We start from the raw sequence: 24,617 nt of genomic DNA, 5'->3' as shown, positions 1-24,617 counted from the left end.
TCACATGTGGCCTCTTTGAACAATTTCCAAATCCTGCCAAAAGAGGCCTTTGATAGTCTGGTAAAGAGTGTATCCTCAGGCTCCCCAAATGACCCCTTCCCCTCCAGAATATGGAAGTCATCTGGGCATGACACTCTCCCTTGGTTGAGACAGATTTGTAATCAGTCCCTGGAGAAAGGAGAGGTTCCAGAGGAATGGAAACTGGCAACGGTGACTTCTCTGATTAAAAAGCCTTCCCTAGATCCCTCGGTACCGGCCAATTTTAGACCCATTTCCCTCCTATCCTACCCAGTGAAGATCCTGGAGAAAATGGTTAGTAGGGAACTGTCGTGCTTCCTGGAGGAAAATTCTTTGCTGGATAAAGACCAGTTCGGCTTCCGCCCCGGTCACGGAACGGAGACAGCCTTGGTCACAATGCTGGACAACTTGCGGATGCGTGCCGACAACGGGAATGCAACTGTGTTAGTGCTTCTCGATATGTCGGCCGCATTCGACACAGTGAACCATCTAATCCTGTTCGAAAGACTACAGAATTTGGGAGTGAGGGGGCGGGCACTGCAATAGTTACAATCTTACCTGGCAGGACGTCATCAGGTGGTAACACTGGCTCCTTTCACTGCCAGGAAAACATCAGTAGCTCATGGGGTTCCACAGGGGTCTGCAATTAGCCCCATCCTATTTAATATTTATTTGCAGCCCTTGCTCCCCGTTATAAAGTCTGCCGGAGTCTGTACAGTCAATTACGCGGATGATACACAATTGGCATTCTCATTGGAGGGTGCCGATGCTGTATCTCTTGATCTGTTCCAGGAATGTATGCGGAACACAGCTGATTGGCTTAGCAGGAACTCTCCACAGTTCAACGCAGGAAAAACCGAGGTGGTTTACTGCTCTTCGGGTAGGCCACCTAGACAATTTCCTTCTGAATTTAGGCTGACTCCAGAGGAGGAACCACTGATTCCGGTGAGCAAAGTACGTAACCTGGGGGTGCTGATTGACAAGGACCTCCAGTTGGAATCACAGGCTAACAAGACCGCCAATGTCTGTTTTGCTCTGTTACGCATGCTGCGTAAAATTTTTCCCCTGTTGCCTAAAGAGGCACGCCCACTGGTAGTAAGTAGCATAGTGGGTAGCAGGCTGGATTACTGTAACTCGCTGTATCTGGGGGCCTCGCTTTATATTCTACAAGGGCTCCAGAGAATCCAGTCTGCAGCAGCAAAACTTGCCCTTGGTTGGCAAAGCCGGTCCTCGACAACAATGGCCTTGAGGGAGCTGCACTGGCTACCTGTGACGGAACGTATTCGCTTCAAGTCTTTGTGTCTGGTTTTTAAAGCGATACATGATTTAGGGCCAGTCCCTTTGCAGGAAAAGTTCTCTAGGTATCAACCCTCCAGGCAGCTGCGATCATCTAGTGCCTCACTACTTACGGTGCCTAGGTTCAAACGGGCCAGGTTGGGAGGTAGAGCATTTAGTGTAGCCGGCGCTCGGCTGTGGAATGGACTCCCCCAAAGCCTTAGACAGATCAGCGCCTTGCTAGAATTTCGTAGGAACCTGAAAACTTGGCTCTTTCCTAAAGCCTAGTAGAAATTCCATTCTAAGATTAGGGCTGATGTGATCTGTTTAATTGTGACTCAGTTTTTAGTCGGAAGCGCCAGGATACCCGTGGGGTGACAGTAAGCGCTATATAAGTTTTAAATCAATCAATCAATCAAGAGAGCAGAAAGATTATCACAGGAGAAGAAAACAGGGAGTTAAAGAAGGAGGCGGGTTGGAAGAGAGCAGCAGATCAGCACAGGAGAAGAGAAGAAAAGAGAAGAGAACTAGGAGTTGGAGAAGGAGGTGGGTGGAAGAGAGGAACAGATCAGCACAGCAGAAGAGAACCGCTGGTTAAAGAAGGAGGTGGGGTGGAAGAGAGCAGCAGATCAGCACAGGAGAAGAGAATAGAACAGGGAGTTGGAGAAGGAAGTGAGGTGAAAGAGAGCAGCAGATCAGCAGAAGTTAACAGGGAGTTAAAGAAGGAGGCGGGGTGGAAGAGAGCAACAGATCAGCACAGGGGAAGAGAATAGAACAGGGAGTTGGAGAAGGAAGTGAGGTGAAAGAGAGCAGCAGATCAGCAGATCAGCAGAAGTTAACAGGGAGTTAAAGAAGGAGGCGGGGTGGAAGAGAGCAACAGATCAGCACAGGGGAAGAGCAGAGAACAGGGAGTTAGAGAAGGAGGTGATGTGGAAGAGAGCAGCAGATTAGCACAGGAGAAGAGAACAGGGAGTTAAAGAAGTAGGCCTGTTGAAGAGAGCAGCAGATCAGCACAGCAAAAGAGAACAGGGAGTTAAAGAAGGAGGCTTGTGGAAGAGAACAGCAGATCAGCACAAGAGAAGAGAACAGGGAGTTAGAGAAGGAGGTGGGGTGGAAGAGAGCAGCAGACCAGCAGAGGGAGTAAAGAAGAGAACAGGGAGTTAGAGAAGGAGGTGGGTGGAAGAGAGGGAGGGCGATAGAGGGAGGACGATAGAGTGAGTGAGGGCGATAGAGTGAGGGCGATAGAGTGAGTGAGGGCGATAGAGTGAGTGAGGGCGATAGAGTGAGTGAGGGCGGTAGAGTGAGTGAGGGCGGTAGAGTGAGTGAGGGCGGTAGAGTGAGTGAGGGCGGTAGAGTGAGTGAGGGCGGTAGAGTGAGTGAGGGCGGTAGAGTGAGTGAGGGCGGTAGAGTGAGGGCGGTAGAGTGAGGGCGGTAGAGTGAGGGCGGTAGAGGGTGTGTGAGAGGGTGAGGGTGTGTGAGAGGGTGAGGGTGTGTGAGAGGGTGAGGGTGTGTGAGAGGGTGAGGGTGTGTGAGAGGGTGAGGGGGTGTGAGAGGGTGAGGGGGTGTGAGAGGGTGAGGGGGTGTGAGAGGGTGAGGGGGTGTGTGAGGGTGAGGGGGTGTGTGAGGGGGTGTGTGAGGGTGAGGGGGTGTGAGTGGGTGAGGTTGAGGTGGTGTGAGTGGGTGAGGTGAGGGGGTGTGAGGGAGAGGGCATGTGAGGGGGTGTGAGGGTAGATGAGGGGATGTGTGAGGGTGGGTGAAGGTGTGAGGGAGGGTGAGGGTGAAGGTGTGAGGGAGTGTGAGGGGGGTGAGGGTGAGAGGGGGTGAGGGTGAGGGTGAGGGGGAGGGGGGTGAGGGTGAGGGAGGGGGTGAGGGGGTATGTGAGGGTGAGGGGGTGTGAGTGGGTGAGGTTGAGGTGGTGAGTGGGTGAGGGTGAGGGGGTGTGAGGGAGAGGGCATGTTTGGGCGTGTGAGGGTGAGGGTGTTTGAGGGTAGATGAGGGTGGGTGAGAGGTTGAGAGAGGGAGGGTGAGAGAGGGTGTGTGAGGGGGTGGGTGAGGGGGAGGGGGTGGGTGAGGGTGTGTGAGGGTGTGGGGGAGGGTGAGTGGGTGTGAGGGCGAGTGGGTGTGAGGATGTGGGGGGAGGGTGAGAGGGTGGGTGAGGGTGGGTGAGAGGGTGAGGGGGATGTGTGAGGGTGAGGGAGGGTGAAGGTGTGAGGGAGGGTGTGAGGGAGGGTGATGGTGTGAGGGAGGGTGATGGTGTGAGGGAGGGTGAGGGGGTGTGAGGGTGAGAGTGAGTGAGGGGGTGAGGGTGTGAGAGGGGGTGAGGGGGAAAGGGTGTGAGGGTGAGGGGGTGTGAGGGTGAGAGGGTTGTGAGGGTGAGGTTGAGGTTTACAAATACCGGGCTTATGTAGAGGAAGGTGGCACCCGCAGGGTGGGATTGCTGCACAGTGAGGCGAGGGGGGCTGCCGTTCTCATTAGGGGCTTGTTAGGGGTAGTAAGCACTATGCATGAATTCCGAACAACCCTGAGGGAAGTGGGTAGAAGGTGACGGTAAGAAAAAGATTGAAGTGGGGGTTTGACAGTTGTGTAATTGGCGAGATGACTGTGGGGGACTGGTGGGGTGGGAGAGAGACGATCAGAAGTGGAAAGTGAGGGGTCGAACTAGCAGAGTGATTAGAAAGAAGGGGCGGCGGACGGAGATGATGAGACCAAATGGGACTGGGAAGCGAAGATTGTGATTCTGGACAGATGGAAATAGGGTGAGCGGCAAGTGAATAGGACGTGCACCGACGCGCTGATGGGGTGGGTGGCAGATGAGACCTAGAGCTAGAAAGTGATGTGGTGTATTGAACGTGCATAGCAGGCAAATGGGAGGACAGAGGCGTGAGACGGAGGGGAGGCGAGAAGGGGGTGGGGCAGCAGGCGGCAGTCGGGGACAGGTAGAGAGTCACTCGGGGAGAAAGCGAGTTAAGAGGATGGAAGAGAGCCAGGGAGAGGGCGGAGAAGGAGAAAAAGAGAAAACTCCCCTTCTTGGATATCCGTTAAAAAGAGAGGAATGAGCGGGAGAGAGTGATCTAAGGGGGCGGAAGAAACGTCTGCAGAGGAACAGAGACAGGAGAGAGATGCACAGAAATAAAGGGGATGAGAGGAAAGGGCGAACGGAGAGGCAGAATTGGACGTGGGAAGAGAAGCAACAGAGAGCGGGGGACATGGGTGGGACTTCGAAAGCAGCAAAAAAGGTGGGTAGCAGGCAAATGGTGCGCGATGTGCAGGGGGCGGGGGAGTGGCAGCCTTTGAAGTCTGATGCAGAGGCACAGACAAATGGTTGTGTGCAATGTGCACGTGGGGGGGGCGAGGGAGCGGCAGCCTTTGAAGTCTGATGCGAGGCACAGACAAATGGTGGTGTGACGTGGCTGGCGATGGCTTGCACGCGCATAGCTCATATGAACTGTGCGTGATCCGCAAGTTTGGTAGAGTTTTTGAAGTGCTTACTATAATTCTCGCCTATCTATCCCTGCAGGATAGAATAGTCGAGACCTAAAAACAAAACATTCCGCTGCTAATTCTTGTGATAGACGAGGTAAAAACTATTGATCGTGCAGAGTGGCCTTTTTTAAACCCGTCCTGCATAAAAGAGAGCTAGCCTCACATGCAGCGCTACATTTTGGAAAGTATAAACTACAATCGCTAGAATCCATATTAACAGGGACAGGATCGCCAATTTGATACTTTACTGTTGGACTAGACCGGGCAAACTCTGTAAAGCAAATTAGCCACTCCTAATGCATGACCTAAAAGCACATATGACAAAATGGGAATTGCTCTTTGTGCCAGTGTTGGGAAGAATGGCCAAATTGAAGATAAACGTTCTCCCTCTCTTCTTCTCCAAGCCCTGCTTGTGTCCATCCCTGCTCAGGAGATGGCCCAGCTACAAGCGACATGTATCAAATGTATTTGCCAAAGCAGTGAACCTAGAACTAATAGAAGAATTCTTCAGAGCAATAGTAAGTCAGGGGAGATGGGAGCCCTGGATTAAAAAAACCTTCTATGCAGAAGCCCAACTACACATTGACTTTAAATGGTCACTGAATGAAACTGAAAAGCACTGGCCAATTACGGAGAGGAATCTCATGGGCAGAACACTGACATTTATGGCTCCCTAGGCAAGCTATATTTGGAATGGCCTATGTATCTGAAATCACTCACCTGCTGATGAATCTGGGGAACTCCCTCACCAGAAATACACTGCTAAAAAATCCGGAATTTACTCCATCTCGGGATCGGACTTGCTTTGGGGCATGGAGGGCAGTAGATTGTACTATGCCGGGGGACCTGTTTCAGAGGGTTACAACTAAAATGTTTTCTCTGTGCAAAGCAGAGTACAAACTGGCCAAATCCGACAGACTCTGTCACTTTCAGCTCAGGCAGTGGGCGATGCAACTTGTCAATAGTTTCCGCCATAAGAGGTCTCTCGCCCTTCAAAAAGTTGTTCCTCCTCTACAGGTCAACCACAGGACTTTTTTCAGCGAGCTGTAGTACATAGAATGCCTTATCATATACACAGAAATGGTCTGTCATGAAAAGATGGGAGGAAAGACTGGGAGCGGAGATAACCGCGGTGGAGTGGTCCAGGATGTGGAGAGAAATCCCTATGGTAGTATAGAGAGTTCAGGATAGGAAGACCTACTATAAACTAATGTACAATAAGGATTTGACTCCCCAGAAATTAAAATGTTTTTATCTTAATACTGATTAGAGCTATTGGAGGGATGCCCCAGAGAGTGTACATGTGTGGTGGTCGTCCTGTCCTGTACGGTCTATGTTTTGGAAAGAGGCTCTTAGTTCATAATAAAACATTTTTTTTTAAAGGTTGTGGGTTTGCCCAGTCCAATGGACAGTAACCATCCTTGGGCTGTGGCCAAAGAATTGGTAATGTCTAAAAGGAGCAGATTTGAAGATAATAACTTGCTTACTCCCAGCGTCAAAGCAAGAAATTGAAGTAAGTTGGAAGGAGCGGCGCCCTCCGGAAATGATGACCTGGGCCCATTGAATATAAAATGTATTGCCAATGGAAAGGCTGAATTACAAGTTCTGAGACAAACATAAAAATGTTACAATCTTTAGCAACAATTAACTGACTTTCTCCAGGAAGAGACACTGGAACTGAGATGTCTGCAACCGTTACAAGCCCTAGAATTAAACACCCTCTAAAATAAGGTGCCATGCGCTGCAAGCTGACGTCACATTGATTGAAAGTGAAACCATTCAGTGCCATTAGTGCTAACTGTTTAGGTCTCACCACGCACGGAGGACCTTTAGCCGTCGCTCTGCTCTTTTTGGAAGCACATACTCATGCTTGTGGCGGCATCCACCTTGCGGGAGCCCGCAGGGGCGCGCCACAAGTATGTGCTTCCAAAAAGAGCCGACTGCCCTCCCAAGCGCACGCGTGCGCACCACTTGCGGGCTTACCTCCTGCTCCCCTTCTCTCTCAAGCACGCACCACTTGTACTTGTCCTAACCTCTTATATCCTCCTTTTTTAGTCCTTCCCAACGTATTTTGCTCATTGCCCCGTCCTTTCTTACAGCTCCCCCTTTCTAGCCCCCGTCTTTGCGTTCTTATTTAACTTTATCCCTGATTTATTTTTCCTTGCTCCTTCACATTCTCAGTTCTTTTGCTTCAACAGCCATTGTTTTATTTGTTTCTTACTCCCAGTTATAGTTTTGGCACTTGCCCCACCTTTCCAAATCCATGTTTCCTCGCTACTTTCTCCTCTGACTCATCGTTTCCCTCTTTATTATTTCCAATTTCCCTCTCAGCCTTCCCCCTACTTTTATTTATTTTCGAACCTTCCTTTTCCCCCCAGCAATTCTCGCATGGCTCACTTAGTTTCCTCCCCGCCACTCCTGCCTTCTTCCTTCATCCGTTCTCTTGGAGTTCTTGAACACTCCTTTCGTTCTCGGTTTCTCTCTCCTTCAGTTTTCTTGTGAGCTCATTCACATCCCACTCGGCCCTCCGCCCTCCGTTTTCCCTTCTTTGCCTCCCTTCCTTCTTCAGATCCCTCATATGCGAATGTTGCCATCTGGCACTAAAGGTAGCCCCCGTCCCCGTCCACCTGTAATATGTCCCCCATTGAGTCCAAACTGGACAGGGGGTGGACCGGAGTGTATGGGGGCCATGGAGTGCAGGAGCACACATGCGGCGATGAACGAAGACCGCAACACGAATCTACAGCTGGACAACACGCTGGAGGAAGAGAAGGCGATCATAGTACTGGGAAATTCCCTGGAGACCGGGCTTTGCGCAGAATAGCACTATTTCACTTTAAATGATAAGATAACTCAGCGGGTTGAGTGCTAGCTGCTGATTTGTTTCTGTCCTTATAGGGGCGTCTCGGGCGTTCATCCTTCCAAAGTTGACAAACTAACCTCTACGGAATTTCTGTGAGAATATTACCATAGTTGCAGGATGCTCCTAGACTAAAACTTTTTAGATAAAACACTTATGGTTGTTTGGAAGTGTGGGAATCTGCCCCTACTATTCAGTTTGAGTGTTATTTTCTTTGTGTTTGGATGTGTGTGTGTCTGTGTTTTAGTTCTTTAATTTCGTCTTGTGGGTGGGGTCACAGCGCTGTTCCATGATTATGCTTTGTAATGAGATTGTGTGCTGTTAGTTGCACCGGCGGAGGTGACGGCTGTGTCGGGGTTTTCTTTTTTTGTTGCCTTGTGCGGTTTTTTTTACAGGCAAAATATTTTTCTTCGTGGAGAAGAAACTCCTTACCTGTCACCTTTTGGGGTGCACCATTCCCCTTCACACCATGGTAACCGGTTTAATCCTGCCTGTGTCAGCAGTAATTCTTTAACCATTTCCAGGGTGTTAACGGAATGGGGGAGTTTGTGAATGAGTGCAAACTAATGGCTTTGTGATTAGGGCTCAAGAATGTTGTTGCAGCTCTGACATTTTATTGCCCCATCATCAAACCACTATACCTGGCTTCCTGTCAATGTCCCAAATCACTACGAAGACCCTCTGCCCTACCCTCAAATGCATCCCAGGTGGGGTCCCACAAAGACTCCACTAACGGTATACGTCACTGGCACTCGCTGCACCTCCTCGCCTGCGCGGGAAGTTAGAGTCTACAAACTATCACGTACCACTGTCCGGTAATTACAGCGTACGTGTGCGCCTGCTGTAATGGATGGTTCTCGTTTCTCAAGTGTGCTCAAATTCCCATCTTCAGTGTGCTGAAGTTCCATCTCTTATTGCCTCGTGTTGCTTGGGCCTTGTCCATGTGAACAAGGATGACCATGCCTTAATGTTAGTTAGCAAGGAAAATATCTCTGTGCCTCTGGGCCGGTCACTCCTCCACGCACTGCGCACACTCCCCGTGGGTGTGCCCTTGCTGCCCCGTTCCCGCCGCTGCTCGCAGCTGTGCCCCTGACCACGAGGCGTGGTCTCTGCTTCTGGAGCGCAGCGCCGCTTACTTCTGCCTGCGTGACCTTTTTGTTCCTGCCTCTGCACTCTCGTCTGTCCCCCTGTGTTGGGGCTGCTTTCCCCCGCTTTGCCCAGCCTTTCTTTCTTCTTGTCAGTCTCTTGCCCAGTCTGCCGTTTTTCCCGCCGTTTTTCCCGCCGTTTTTCCCGCTGTGCCCCCGCCACCTCCCCGCTCCCCGCCGCTGATCCCCCACGGCCCCGCCCCCCTCCACCTGGAGCCTTCCCATTCGCCGCCCCGCTCCCGCCTCCCAGCTGCCCCTCCCTCGCTCCGCCCCCTCCACTCTCCTCTTATGGCAGAGTGGCCAACGCGCAGCGTGCACGCGCAGCGGGCGCGCCGATTGCGCGCCGAAGGTGCGCCAAAGGTAAGCCCGTCTGCGCCCGTCCGCACCTGGACCGCGCCCAGGGCCAGGACCCCTGCACCCCGCAGACACCAGCCCACCCGCTGGACCTACGACGCCGCCACCCTCATCGCACTCAACACCGGCCGAATCCCGGGATGCTACCGAGCCACCCCGAGACGAACCCACGGACCCTTCAGCTGCCACGCCTGCAAGTTCACCTGCATCCGGTCCTGCCCCGCACCAGCACCCGCCAAGCCGAACACCAGCAGCAACCACCTGAAGTGCATCCTGCTCAACACCCGCTCCGTCCACAGACACGCCATCGAACTCTGGAACCTCCTCGACACCACAGCTCCTGACGTCGCCTTCCTCACGGAAACCTGGATGAACGACGCCTCAGCGCCCGACATCGCCATCGCCATCGCCATCCCAGAGGGCTACAAGATCACCCGAAGAGACCGCAACAACCAGACTGGAGGAGGCATCGCCATCATCTACAGGGACACCATCTGCATCAAGACCAACACCGACGACACCCTGACAACCGCCGAACACCTGCACTTCCAGATCCACACGGACCCCAAAACCACCCTCAGAGGCACCCTGATCTACCGACCCCCGGGACCACGCACACAATTCAGCGAGGACTTCACCGACTTCATCAGCCCGCATGCCCTCCCCTCCGCTGACTACATCCTCCTGGGGGACATCAACTTCCACCTGGAGAACAACAACGACCGCAACACCATCACCCTGCTCGACAACCTCGCCAACCTCGGTCTCAAGCAGCTGGTGTCCACCCCCACCCACCTCGCCGGACACACACTCGACGCCATCTTCTCATCCAGCAAAGACATCGCCTTCAGCCACGCCACTGGACTCCACTGGACGGACCACAGCTGCGTCCACTTCACCTTCAGAAGAACGACGATCCACCACCACCAGCCACAAGTTGCTCGAAGAAACTGGAACAAGATCACAGCCGACCAGCTCGCCGCCTCCCTGAGCCAGCACCCTCCCGCCAGCTCAGCGAACCCCAGCCAGGCCGCCGACAACCTCACGAAGTGGATCAGCTACTGCGCGGACGAACTCGCCCCACTGAGAACCCCGCCCAGCAGACCCGGCAGCAAGAAGGCCCCATGGTTCACTGACGAACTCAAGAGCTCCAAGAAGAACTGCCGAGCCCTCGAGAAAGCCTGGAGAAGGGAACCAACACCGGACAACATGACCACCCTCAAGCTTGCCACCCGGAAGCACCACCAACTGATCCGCGCCACCAAGAAAACTGCATTCAAGGACCGTCTGGACAACAACGCACACAACTGCAAGGAACTCTTCAACATCGTGAAAGAGCTCTCCAACCCCAACGCCGGAAACAACGACATCACCCCATTGCAAGACCTCTGCAACTCCCTCGCCTCCTACTTCCACAACAAGATCGCAGACATACACAACAGCTTCAGCACTCGAACCGTCGCACGCCACGACCGAACCACCGCCCCCCACCACCACCCTCCGCGCCTGGACTCTGATCAGCACCGAAGACACCGTCCGCGTGATGAACTCCATCCACTCCGGATCTCCGACCGACCCCTGCCCTCACCACGTCTTCAACAAGGCCGACGCTGTCATTGCACCCCACCTCCGGGACATCATCAACACCTCCTTCGACACCGCCACCTTCCCGGAGAGCTGGAAGCACGCCGAACTCAGCGCCCTACTAAAGAAACCTACAGCGGACCCCACCGAACTCCAGAATTACCGCCCCATCTCGCTCCTCCCGTTTCCAGCCAAAGTCATCGAGAAGACCGTCAACAAACAGCTGGCCGCCTTCCTCGAGACTAATGGATCCCTCGACCCCTCACAGTCTGGCTTCCGAGCCAACCACAGCACCGAGACCGCCCTCATCGCTGCCACCGATGACATCCGAGCCCTGATGGACAACGGAGAAACAGCGGCCCTCATCCTCCTAGACCTCTCCGCGGCATTCGACACTGTCTGCCACCGCACCCTAGTGCAACGCCTCAGCAACGTCGGAATCCAGGAGAAGGCACTGGAGTGGATCATCTCCTTCCTCCACGGAAGAACACAGAGAGTCCGCCTACCACCGTACAAGTCAGAGGCCACCGAAGTCATCTGCGGCGTCCCGCAAAGATCCTCGCTGAGCCCCACCCTCTTCAACGTCTACATGAGCCCCCTCGCGGCCATCGCACGCCAACACAACCTCAACATCATCTCCTACGCTGACGACACCCAGCTGATCCTCTCCCTGACCAACGACCCCGCCACCGCCAGAGCCAACCTTCACGAAGGGATGAAAGACGTAGCCGAGTGGATGACGACCAGCCGCCTGAAACTGAACTCAGACAAGACGGAAGTCCTCATCCTGGGCTCCTCGCCCTCCGCCTGGGACGACTCCTGGTGGCCCCCCGCCCTGGGCACCGCACCCATACCGACAGACCACGCACGCAACCTGGGCTTCATCCTGGACTCCTCCCTCTCCATGACCAGACAAGTCAACGCCGTCTCCTCGTCGTGCTTCAACATCCTGCGCATGCTACGGAAGATCTTCCGGTGGATCCCCACCGAGACCAGGAAGACTGTCACCCGGGCCCTCGTCACCAGCCGACTGGACTACGGCAACGCCCTCTACGACGGAACCACCGCCAAGCTCCAGAAGAGACTCCAGCGGATCCAGAACACCTCAGCCAGACTCATCCTCGACATCCCCCGACACAGCCACATCTCCGGACATCTGAGAGACCTGCATTGGCTCCCCGTCAACAAAAGAATCACCTTCCGTCTCCTCACCCACGCACACAAAGCCCTACACGATCAAGGCCCGAGCTACCTCAACAACCGCATAAACTTCTACGCTCCCAAACGCCATCTCCGATCAGCCAGTCACGCCCTCGCCGCCGTCCCCCGCATCCGAAGAACGACAACAGGAGGAAGGTCCTTCTCCTACCTGGCCGCCAAGACCTGGAACTCCCTCCCGACCGACTTGCGCCTGACCCAAGACCACCTCTCCTTCAGGAAGAAGCTCAAGACCTGGCTGTTCGAGCAGTAGCAGCACCCCCCCAAGCGCCTTGAGATCCTCCGGGTAAGTAGTGCGCTCTACAAATGTCTTGATTGATTGATTGATTATCTCCCACTCCATTTTTGCTATTAAGACAGACAAAATTGTGATGAGGTGGCCCCTCACAATCTTCGCACAAATGCCACTGCATCTGGTGCACTAATGGCCCTTTAAAAAAAGAGCCCCGTTATCTCCACACCATCCTCAAGGCATCTCTCACAGGACGCTGTATCTGTCATTTGTAAACTGAACAAGCATTGTCATAGCCAATAGATCTCGCCTCTGGGAATTTATAAGTGTTTAGCCATGCAATAGTTGATGATGTTGCACCAAGGATATTGTGCTGGATAACCAAACACTTATAAGGCCCCAAAGGCGAGACCTGTTGGCTATGCCAATGCTTGTTTTACTGTGGTGGTCTGGGGCGTATTTCAGTTCCCACGCACCAGTACAAGCATGAGAGGCACTGCTGGAAAGGGGACTGTGTCTCCTTTCCCGTAGTACCTCTTCATTGTGGATGCCTTTTTGGAAGCCCACTAGATATCGGGGGTGGGGGGGGGGGGGGGGAAGGACAGCAAAATATAAGTGCCTAGGTCAGCCCGTCCAGGCATCAAGCTGAGCTCCCACCTCATAACCGACTCATTAGTCTTTCTGCTCCTGTGGGATGCAAATTGGGATGGGGGATAGCCTGCACCAAGTCAAAGCCCCCATGCCTAAAGCTCTTAATGTTTCTCTGTCTCCTACCCCCCAACCGTGTTGGAGGCAACGTGGGTGGGGTAGTATTAGAGACGTTACCCTGATCTGTCTTGGGATGGTCGGTATGGCCCACTGAATGCTAGGGATAGTTTGAATAATATGGTGGGTGGGTTCTGTCCCATTCTGACATCAGGCCGTACCCCCACCTCCAAAGCCCCATAATTCTTTCTGCCCCCTGGGGCCTAGAGCATCCCCATTAACATCCCCACAACATGCAAATAGGAAATTCAGATTTTTTTTTTAGGTGTAGTTTTTACATGTGGGCTAGCAGAGAGGGCGGGCGTAAATCTGTTTTTCCACACATTTTTGTGAGAGAATGCCCTGTAATCTGCAGGAATCTACAAAATTCCAACCACCCAGCATTCCCACTCTTCTCTAAGGAAAAACGGTAACCCAATTATAAAATCCCCAACATGTAGGGAAATGGACACGCTCTGGCCTGGATACCTTTTGTGTAAAGAAAGTTATGACGTCTTAAGCACAAAGAACCTCAAACCTAAAACTTGGCTCAGCAATTGGAGAGCGTCAGCAGCTAAGGCTAAGGCTTTAAAGTTGATTTGAGGGGAGATTATTTTTTAAACATGGGAACTGGAAGGAGCTCAAGCTAAGCAGACGCCCCAAATACATTAAACCCAACGATCTTCCATTTTCCTCACAAAAACTGTATTGTACTGTATTCACTCCGCAACAGGTGATTAGTTACACCAGCTGCATTGAAATAATTAGTGACCTAAATCTGCAGAAATGTGGTCCTCTTCATAGAGTGTAAGAAGGCTGAGTAGCCACCAGCTATGTTTCTCTTAACCTTCCAAATTCTCTTTCTATGTTTTAGGTCCGCCTAGCTTTGCTGCAACTGAAGGGCCTGGAGGACAGTTACAATGGACTTGTGTACTTTCCCACCAAGAACTTCACTCTCAATCCTTTCGGATTTCTGTGAGTTTGTACGCCCTGTAATGTGGGAGGGTGGGCTTTTATGATTTCAGAAAAGCAGAAGAGAAATGAGGATTGAGTTGAAGGGAAAGACTTGTGTTTTAGGCTTTCTCTGTGTGATGAGGTGTGCTGCTCCTCTTAGTGCAATTCGCACTGTGCGCCTCTTTCTCTGTGATGCAGGTATAGCTCTCCACTGTCTGCGCTGCAGTCTGTTGTCTCTTCTCTATAGGTTGTCGAATGTGTTGTCTAAGACTCGCTCTTTGCAATGGGAGGTGGGCCTCTCTTTTTTCACAATAAACGGATTTCTTGCTTGCTCTATTTTCCTTCTGGGTGTTCTCACTCTTTCTGTGCTCCATGCTTTTCCTCTCCCTTCCTTGAGAGGCAGATAGCTCTTTGTCTAACGCCTTTCATCCAATGTGCTTATAGTCTGTTCCAGCTTGGTGGTGATTTGGAAGACTTGGAATCTGCCTTAAATAGGACAGATTCCTCGCGTGTCCTGGGTACTGGTTCCTGCTCTGCCCTAATCAAGCTTCTGCCTGGAAACAAGGACATACTGGTGTCCCACGACACCTGGAACACTTATCAGTCTATGCTTCGTATCATCAAGAAATATTCCTTACCATTCCGAACCACAGCAGGAGGTGAGGCGTTTATGCATTTACTGCATGCAAGCGTGTAACCGGATTGACTGCATATGCAGGAGGTATTGTTTCACCTGCTAGCCCCCCAGCTGGTGACATGTTTCTTGTTTGCATCAGTTGACAAGTTTGTTTGTATTTTTTGTAGCATATCCTGAAAGTCCTTGGTATTAACCTCATTACAAACGTTTGTGGAACCTTCTCTGTTACTTGTTCAAAGCATTGAGCTGATCAATGCATACCTCTGATGTTAAGTATTTGAAGAAGTAGAGGTCTTACTTAATTAACTCTTCATATTCAATACAGTCGTTGTCCTTTTGTAACTATGAAGACACCAACCTCTGCCACACAGCTCTTTTGGTTTTGGGATTGTATTGGTGTACATCTTAAACCTTATTGTCGGATAGTCTGGATTTTTATTTAAAATGTGCATTTTAGTCTATGTATTCACTGGGCTCATACCAGTGGTTAGCACCTGCTTCTTTTAAAAGCATACTTTTAAAGAATTGAAGTTATAAGGAAGTAGACATGTTTCATAGCTCCTTATCTATAACCCCTGCTGATTCATTATCTTCTTATTCGCAAAAAAATGATTATCAGCTATGATCAGAATGCAGGAGATTTTGCAATATTGCCGAGAAGAAAATGAGCTAACTTGGTGTTTCTTTTTTACTTTTGTAATCTAAGTCTTTGTCGAAAACAGGCTATTAAAGATGCCCGACCCTTACTATGTATACACATTTATTAAGTTTGAGTATGACTTCGTTATCGTCAGTGGAGAATACTGTTCATTTAAAGGCAGTCAGGTCCTGAAATATCATAGCCCAACAGGAGAATTTAGAGGAACACAATATAGGTCCAGGGATATATTATTTTTAGTTTGCTTTTAAGGTGTTCTGGTGATGCCTGCAGTTCTAACACATGGAAGCAGCTAATTCCACATTAATGAACACAGACCGTCTTGGGATTTAAGGAGAGCAGATAGCTTTTCCATTTTTTAGTGCAATTATATTAAGTTTTTGAAGGCAGAATACTCGATGTGTATTAAGATGATAAAGGGCAAAATTGTCTTTATTATGGCTGTGTACATGGTAAGTTGTAGTTGATTGAGCAAAAGAACTATAGGCAAAACACTTGAAATAGGAATGTACTACAGTGAGACTAAACACCGAGGAAAGTCTGATTAATTGGGTTGAGATTGCATCTGTCGATGATATGAAGCCCAGTTGGGTGTGTTATACTGATCACACAGGCTTACAGCACCATATGTAGCCTCGTTAATAAAGAGAACCAGGCAAATATCTGTAAAACTGATTAGTTGGTGCAGCAAGATTATCGGGACTAATACAAAAAGTACTTACATTTGCCAAAATGGACACAGTTATTGCTGTTCTTAAACAGTTAACTAATTAACAATTGTGCACATTCTTGCACTCAAAGGAAATTTGCCAGCTGCCACCCTTTGTCTGCTTTCAACAGCCAGTACAAAGTTAGAAAAGCAAACTAGGAAACCATAAGGGAACACCAGCAAAATGCAAACAGAATACACTTCGGCCATAACCTTTACAGAAACAATAGTTTTGCTACCAATAACTTGTATCTCAAGCAGTTTAAATGCAGTCACCATTCAATAGGTTAAATTCCAGGTGGACTTAGAGAAACTGCATATTATAAAACAAAGCATTGAAAATACTGAAGGAGACTAACCCACAGTTAAAACAAATATGAGATTCACAGCATAACTTGGTTAGTAACAACTCTAAAAAAATCTAGGAATGCTACTGTAGCAGCCAACAGGTGATATAACGACAGTTTACCTCACTGTTAAGTAAAATTGCACAGCAAAGTACAAAGTAAACTTATCTGTAATAAAGCATAGAATAGAATTGTAGCAGGAACTTGGTGATCGAGGCTTATAGGGAAGATGAGAACTGAAAGCTGATCCACTCCAGACACACATGAAGCAAGGTTACGATATAGGTTTAGGAAAAACTAATCCATTGGATTCCAGTGAAATGACAAAATCTTGTACTGTCCTGCTAGGTCCACCACCTGCGTGTTCTCGGCAAAAGGTTTTCCTGTAATCGGGTTCACTTGATGCTGGTTCTGTCTGACCGTTGCTGTATTAGATTTCTTATGGTGTTTGATGAAATTAATATTTTGCCCTCTTATGCTTCCACAGGGGATTCTGTGGTTCCAGGAAGCATCCAGTCCTTTTCTTCCTACCCAGGCTCTATATTTTCTGGGGATGACTTCTATACCCTGAGCAGCGGTCTGGTGAGTCACTCACTGAGATGATTGTGTGTTTTTGAATGTTAGTTCCAAGTTGCGATATTGAGAGCCATTTGCACCCACCCCAATTTGAAATTTTGCAAAACTAAGATCTTGCAGGGTGAACATTTTCTCGTCCATATTTTGCACAAAACCTGCCCACATAGTGGTTGGCTTTAGAAAAGAATCTTGCTTACTTTAATAAGATTTTTGAGCATCCATACAAGTGATGTCTGAATGAGTTCTTGTAATGTTGTGTCAAAACCCAAAATGCCCTCCACTGTGGATTCTATTTTCTTTTTGTTGTTTCTGCCAGTCGGCTCAGAATTACACCATTGGGAGCGAAGCAGTGAAAAGAAATTACTGGAGTTTATTTATTTGCTCCCAAATTTCAACCTATGGCTTTTAACTTCAATTTATCAATCTCAAAAGTGGACCTAAAGGCAATTTACGTTTTGCCTGAACTTCCCAAATATACCTTTGCATAAAGGAATTCAAGGTGTCCAATATGTATTTCCCATAGATTTCGAATAATGTGTGTGGTTTGCATATAGTTCCTTAAAAAAACCCTGAAAACATGAGGAGAACAATGTTAGGAGTGTTATGTAATGATGTCTTAACTGTAACCGGGTTGCAATCAATTTTTCAAAACTAAGGGCCAGGTGTGCAAAACGTCCAGTTTGCATTTCCTACATAATGAGCCCTAAGATATCTCTATTTATGAAATGCAAAATGGAATGCAGAAAAATAGGGATTTTCTAATAACGATTCCTACAGAATAGAAACCCCAGAAAAATGTGGTGCTTATGTAAGGCGCAAAAATGCCATAGGGGCATGTGTGCACTTTATTGCACTTTAAAAAAATGCATTTTTTAAATTGCACATGGTTACTATTGACTTGGAGTTGATGGTAATAGCATTTCCTAAATGCCAATTTTGCAGTTGGGAAATGCTTTGTACATGTGCTTAGGAAATCCCTATTTCGATATTTTATTTAGGAATTGCAAAATGCGATTTCTGCGGGGTAGAAATCACATTTTGCGACCACGTTTAGGCCTTTGTACATATTGAAAGGCAGTATTCCAATTCTTAACGGGCAGAAATTGTGAATAGGTCAGTTAAGAAATGCAATTTCTTTTCGTACATCGGGCCCATAGTTCCTTAGAAGTGAAAATAACATAAATCCTATGACTGAGAACTTAATCTTGGTGTTTGAACACAGATGTGGATTCATTGTACGAATTATGCTAGGTGCTTCACCTTCTTTGCAGGTGTTTGATGAGATTCCATTTGATAGGTCGATTTGAAAGGAAGAGATTCATCCCTGATGCCACCTACCACAAAGTACTACAAATACCATTTTTTTTAATGTCAGTGGGGCTGTTCCACTTAATTTATTTAAAGATCATACAATGTTGCCATTTGGGCTGTATCTAATTATTTTGATATTTTGAGTGCATTTGTTGAGTGCAGTCCTTGCCCATGGGCTGCGTAGGACTGCAGGTATCAAGAAGAGTTCAGATACATGGGATAATATTGATACCCTCAAATAGGTTTCACATAGGGTTCTCCTTTTGCTCAGTTGTTGAGATTGCTATTCAGTCTTTCTGCATAATACTTTTGTGCACAATTTGTCTGAGGTTTCAGGATGTGCATATCTTTTTCTCTGATTAGTTTTCATGGACTGATTGATGTGAAGTTATTAGCAGCTTGCATGTTACAAACAAGCATCTATTGAGGGAAGTGCTTTGTAGATGGTTGAAGAGTCAGAAATTAATGGAATATGAGGTTTTAGGTCCCTTCCTCCCCAGAGATGAGATTGGGTGAATGGTTTTGAGTTTAGGAGCACGTCCTTTCAGGGTTGCTTGTATAGCAGTAAAATGTCTGTTTTGCAGTATGAATATTTTTCATTTTGCTTATCTAGACAGGGGCTGTGCGGCCTCAGGATGACTTTTTGCATAAGTCCACAGTACGTGGTCGCCATCTTCAGATTATCTTTTTCCGCAATTAGGATCCAGAACTGTAGGTCAAAAAAAGAGCAAGAGGCGATGCCAGGGGACATAGCGAAGCAACAAGAGAATATCAACAATGAGACAGCGGCTGACATAAAGAGCTAAAAAAAAAACAGGACAGACCGGTTATTTTTGTTGGCCTTTGACCCCTTGGGCTCAGAAAATGATTAACCAGGGTGTGGTAGTTCTACATAAGCCAGCTGTGACTGAAGTTGTCCCCATTATTTCCTACATTTAGATTCTACCCCAACTACAACCCTAAACTGGCACAGATTGACCCCCACGAAGCTTGCAGTTTCTGCTGGCCAAAAAAATAAGTCTGAATAGTGCTAAATGAGTGAGGCCTTTGGACTAATTACTTTCAAAGTCCGAGAGAAACAATTGTGGGAACACTACACCTTGGCTCTAGCACAGCAGTCCGTTATCCTTAAGGACCTGGGGCTGTCTGACGATTGGCTGTCCTAGTGTAAGCAGAGGTGACCCAGGCAGAAAAAGGTTGGTTTAGTTAGGTACCGGAGATGTGGTTGGAAGTCAAGTCAAGTCAGAATTTATATAGCGCACTACATACCCATAGGGTCTCAAGGCGCTTGAGGAAGGGGGGGGAGGTTTATTTATCGAATATCCATGTTTTAAGTTGTTTCCTGAAGGCTAGGTGGTTTTGAGTAAGGCGGAGGTGGATGGGAAGGGAATTCCAGGTCTTGGCCGCTAAGTAGGAGAAGGATCTTCCTCCCATGGTGGCTTTGTGGATGCGCGGAACCGCGGCGAGGGCTTGGTTGGACGAACGCAGCTGGCGGGTGGGGGTGTAAAAGGAAAGGCGCGTGTTGAGACAATCCGGTCCAAGTTCGTATAGGGCTTTGTGTGCGTGGGTGAGGAGACGGAACATTATTCTCTTGTTGACGGGGAGCCAGTGAAGGTCTTTCAGGTGAGCGGAAATGTGGTCTGTGCGGGGGATGTCTAGTATGAGTCTGGCTGAAGCATTTTGGATGCGTTGGAGTTTTTTCTGAAGTTTCGCGGTGGAACCGGCGTAGAGGGTGTTTCCGTAGTCCAGACGGCTTGTAACCAGTGCGTGGGTGACCGTTTTTCTTGTTTCGGTGGGGATCCAGTGAAATGTTTTTTTGAGCATGCGTAGGATGTTGAAGCATGAAGATGAGACGGCGTTGACTTGTCTGGTCATCGAGAGTGAGGAGTCCAGGATGATGCCCAGGTTCCGTGCGTGGTCCGTCGGTAAGGGGGCTTTTCCTAGGGCCGTTGGCCACCAAGAGTCGTCCCAGGCGGAAGGGGATGAGCCTAAGATGAGGACTTCCGTTTTGTCAGAGTTCAGTTTCAGACGGCTGTGCTTCATCCACTCGGCTACTTCTTTCATCCCTTCGTGTAGGTTGGTTTTGGCGGTGATTGGGTCTTTGGTGAGTGAGAGGATCAGCTGAGTGTCATCAGCGTAGAAAATGATGTTGAGGTTGTGTTGACGTGCGATGGTTGCGAGGGGGCTCATGTAGACGTTGAAGAGGGTGGGGCTGAGTGATGATCCTTGCGGGACGCCGCAGATGACTTCGGTGGCCTCTGACTTAAAAGGGGGGAGGCGGACTCTCTGAGTTCTTCCAGCGAGGAACGAGATGATCCAGTCCAATGCTTTTCCTTGAATTTCGATGTTTCTGAGGCGTTGTATCAGGGTGCTATGGCAGACTGTGTCGAAGGCTGCGGAGAGGTCAAGGAGGATAAGGGCGACTGTGTCTCCGTTGTCCAGTAGTGTTCGAATGTCGTCTGTTGCTGCGATGAGGGCGGTCTCGGTGCTGTGTTTGGCTCGGAAGCCAGACTGTGAGGAGTCGAGTGATTTGTTGGTTTCGAGGAAGGTGGCGAGCTGATTGTTAATGGCTTTCTCAATGACTTTGGCAGGGAATGGGAGGAGCGAGATGGGGCGGTAGTTTTTGAGTTCGGTGGGGTCAGCTGTGGGTTTCTTCAGAAGGGCGCTGAGTTTGGCGTGTTTCCAGCTTTCTGGGAATGTGGTGGAGTTAAGGGAGTAGTTGATGACCTCTCTGAGATGGGGTGCGATAATGGAGTTTGCTTTGTTGAAGATGTGATGGGGACATGGGTCTGTAGGGGAACCTGAGTGGATGGAGTTCATCAGGCGAATGGTCTCTTCTGTGGTGATTGGGTTCCATTCGAAAAGGATATTCGGAGGAGGTAACGGTTCGGAGGTGGGTGGGGTGGACTGGTTTACAGGTTGGCTGTCAAAGCTGTTATGGATGTCGGCGATCTTGTCATGAAAGAATGAGGCAAGGGAGTCGCAGAGGACTTGAGAGGGGGTGATGTCGTTAGAGCTGGCGGTGGGGTTGGTGAATTCTTTGATGATGTTGAAAAGTTCCTTGCTGTTGTGGGCGTTGTTGTCAAGTCGGTCTTTGAGTGCTGATTTCTTGGCTGTCCGGATTAGTTGGTGGTGTTTGCGGGTGGCGTTTTTGAAGGCGGCTTGGGTGATAGTGTTTGGGTTTGTTTTCCAAGTTTTTTCAAGGGAACGACATAGCTTCTTGGATTTCTTAAGGTCATCGTTGAACCAAGGGGCGTTCTTGCTTCCTTGCTTGATTTGATGTTTCTTCAAGGGTGCTAGTTTGTCGGCGGTTTGGGTTAGCCATTGTGTGAGGTTGATGGCGGCTTGGTTAGGGTTCGTTGAATAGGCAGGGGGTTTTTGAAGAAGCGATGTGGAGATCTGGTCGATTGTGATTTTGTTCCAATTTCTTCGCAGAGTTGGTTGAGGGTGGTTGTGGATCGAGGTCTTATTGTAAATAAAGTGGATGCAGCTGTGGTCCGTCCAGTGGAGGGGTGTGGTATGAGTGAAGGAGATATGCTTGCTGGAAGTGAAGATAGGGTCGAGTGTGTGTCCTGCATAGTGTGTGGGGGTGTTGACAAGTTGTTTGAGTCCGAGATTGGCGAGATTGTCCAGAAGGGTGGTGGTGTTACTGTCGTTGCTCTTTTCCAGATGGAAATTGAGGTCTCCTAGTAGAATGTATTCTTCCGAAGGGAGGGCGTGTGGGGTGATAAAGTCAGTGATGTCTTCGCTGAATTTTGTACGGGGTCCTGGTGGCCTGTAGAGGAGGGTGCCCCTAAGTGTTGTCTTGGGGTCGGTGTGGATCTGGAAGTGAAGGTGTTCGGCGATAGCGAGGTTGTCATCTGAGCTGGTTGAGACGCGGATGGTGTTCTTGTGGACGATGGCGATGCCTCCTCCTGTTTGGATGGGGCGGTCCTTACGGATGATCTTGTAGCCGTCCGGGATGGCTATGGTGATGTCTGGAGCTGAAGAGGCATTCATCCAGGTTTCTGTTAGGAAGGCGATGTCCGGAGAAATGGTGTCGAGTAGATTCCAAAGGTCGATGGCGTGTTTGTGAACCGAGCGGGTGTTGAGAAGGATGCATTTAAGGTAGTTGGTGTTGGATCTCTGTTTGGTGTTTGTGGATTTGGATTGGGGCTTGACGCAGGTGAATTTGCAGGAGAGGCAGGTGAAGGGTCCATGGGTGTGTCCTGGTGCTGCTTGGGCGCAGTTAGTGAGTCGGCCGGGGTTGAGTGCAAGGAGGGAGGAGGCGTCGTATGTAATGCGGGGAGGATGGGTGAATCGGGGACCAGGGGGTCTGGCTCTGGGCGCGGTCCAGGCGCGGACGGGCGTAGACGGGCTTACCTTTGGCGCGACTGCTGCGCGTGAACGCTGCGCGTAAATGCATCAGTCATAAATGGGTAGTGGAGGTGGGCGGAGCGAGGGAGGGGCAGCTGGGAGGCGGGAGCGGGGGGGGACGGGCTGGAGTCAACAAAATGGCAGCAAACAACAACCAGGGCAGACAGGACGAGATTGGGGCACGACCCAGGCACAAATTATTAATTAACGTAATGCGAGCAGGCAGGCACAAATAAATTAGGCAGCAGTGGGCAGCAATGCGGGCAAAGCGACTGGTGATGCGATATCCTTAAATACAGCCTTAAATGAATAATAGCGGAAAATGCGAGCTCAAACACAGGCACAGATAAATTAAATCAGCAAATGCGAGCAAGCAGGCACGAATGCAGTGGGGAGTGTAGCGCTACGATACCGATAGCCAGGGAGCCAGGGAGGAGCGACCGCGTCTGCAGGAGTCAGGCTGGTCTTGGAGCCTGGTCAGGAGTCAGGCAGGCTCTTGTGTCGTGCTGCTTGTTACATTTCCGTTGGGCAAGCGAGGTGAACATGAAGGACAGGCTGTTCGCTCACGGGGCACTCCCCAACAAGTGCTTAGAACTCTACAGAGGAGCTGTCCAAGTGGAAAGCAGTTCGAACGGTGTGCTATTGTGCAAAGGAAGAAAAAGCACCAAAGAAAAATGTGCCAACGGGGAAAAAGCAAATGCCCACATTCTTGCGGTGGGTCCAAGCCGAAGATTTCAGACTTGAAGACCCCAAAACAGCCATCACTGCCTAGAAACTCTACAGTAAACACCAAACAAAAGGCCAAAGAGCACCGGGTCGAAATCAAAAGAGAGCAGCGTGGGCAAACATTCACAGTACACTTTACACCAAAAGTAGATAGATCTTCGAAAGGGAAAAAACTTTGATACCAAAGAGAAAGATTGGATCAACACTGTTAAACAGGTGATCTAGGAGGATAAAATTACTCAAATGGTAAAGTTACTGCAGACACACAAGCAGTTTAGCTCTCTGAAGTCTGGTGAGAGTAAATCTATGGAAGAGGCACCTATAGAAACAGTACCCTGTGTGACATTCGAACCACAGGAGAGAGACCAAGAGGAATTCTACGAGTAATATCCACAACCCAAGGCCGAAGACGTCTGACACTGGGAGGAGGACATACGACAGGACCTAAAGGCTCACTTCACTGAGGTGGATCTTGATTCATACCATTAAAGATCACCTCCAGATGATCTATCACTATGCAATTCAGAGGTTAAGAGGGCAGCAGACACATAAGTTGTAGAGCTGGAACAAAAATAGTTGGAGGCCTGCTCCCAGCCAGAAACGTGTATTCCTTTGCAGAAGTACCAGTTCCTACCCATTCTCCTTAGTGTTGGGGTAGTATTTAAGGAACCAGCCTTTTTGAGACATTCACCCCAAGGGTGGAAAAGAAGTGCAGGCCTTCAAATCAGGACTTAATATATGCCAGGGGCAATACACACATCGACTCAAAAGAGGATAGAGAGAGAATGAATGCTCCAGTGTCCCACCGGAAGTGGAGGGTGAATGCTGGAGGCAGTAGATTGAAAATGAAGAAGCTAGCAATCACTCAGTGGCGCATTGCAAATCCAAATGCCCTGCTCGGCATATATGGACAGTCAATAATGGGAGCAGCTTGAATACCTCATTAAACATTTGCTGGAGCAGTACAAAAAGAATGCAAAAACCGGCGATAAATAAAGGCAATACAATCTCAAACATATGCCAAAATCCTATATTGTGACAGCTGGCTCAGCCTGAAGGCAGCTATACATGCGCACTATGCTGAGTCATCAGGCCTGGCTCATGGTCTTAGGTTTCAGACCTAAAGCCCAGGCATCGGTTATCACACCAGAGAGCCTGTTAATAGCTGTGGTTGATGATGCATTGCGACAAATGGAAAAAAAACATTAACACCGCAAAGGTGATGAAGGGTCTACAAGCCAGAGGCTATGTTAAGAGGCACACCACTCACTGGAAGACCAATGGGAAGGGCAGGCTTGCAGCAGAAACCGACTGTTCGTTCAGGAAGTAGGGGCCCAATGAGCAAGCCTGCATTACGGTACCTGGTACAAGGAAAGGACTCCTTTTGAGGCATTAGACCATCTTAGGTGACAACTTGGAATATAAGGGCT

The 24,617-nt window shown here is 49.4% G+C and overlaps 1 protein-coding gene across 1 annotated transcript in view; it reads left to right on the top strand.

Annotated features, from left to right (window-relative positions):
- PLBD2 (phospholipase B domain containing 2) overlaps positions 1-24,617 on the top strand; it is a 149,995-nt gene that overhangs the window by 64,622 nt on the left and 60,756 nt on the right. The window contains exons 4-6 of the mRNA XM_078667146.1: positions 13,788-13,888; positions 14,312-14,526; positions 16,706-16,800. Coding sequence (XP_078523272.1) covers positions 13,788-13,888; positions 14,312-14,526; positions 16,706-16,800 — 411 coding nt within the window. The remainder of the gene's footprint in view (positions 1-13,787; positions 13,889-14,311; positions 14,527-16,705; positions 16,801-24,617) is intronic.

This window comes from Lissotriton helveticus, chromosome 11 (genome assembly GCF_964261635.1).
Source record: "Lissotriton helveticus chromosome 11, aLisHel1.1, whole genome shotgun sequence".
Lineage (NCBI taxonomy): Eukaryota > Metazoa > Chordata > Amphibia > Caudata > Salamandridae > Lissotriton > Lissotriton helveticus.
The sequence above is the reverse complement of the archived record's forward strand: the minus strand, read 5'-3'. Positions and strand labels throughout refer to the sequence as shown.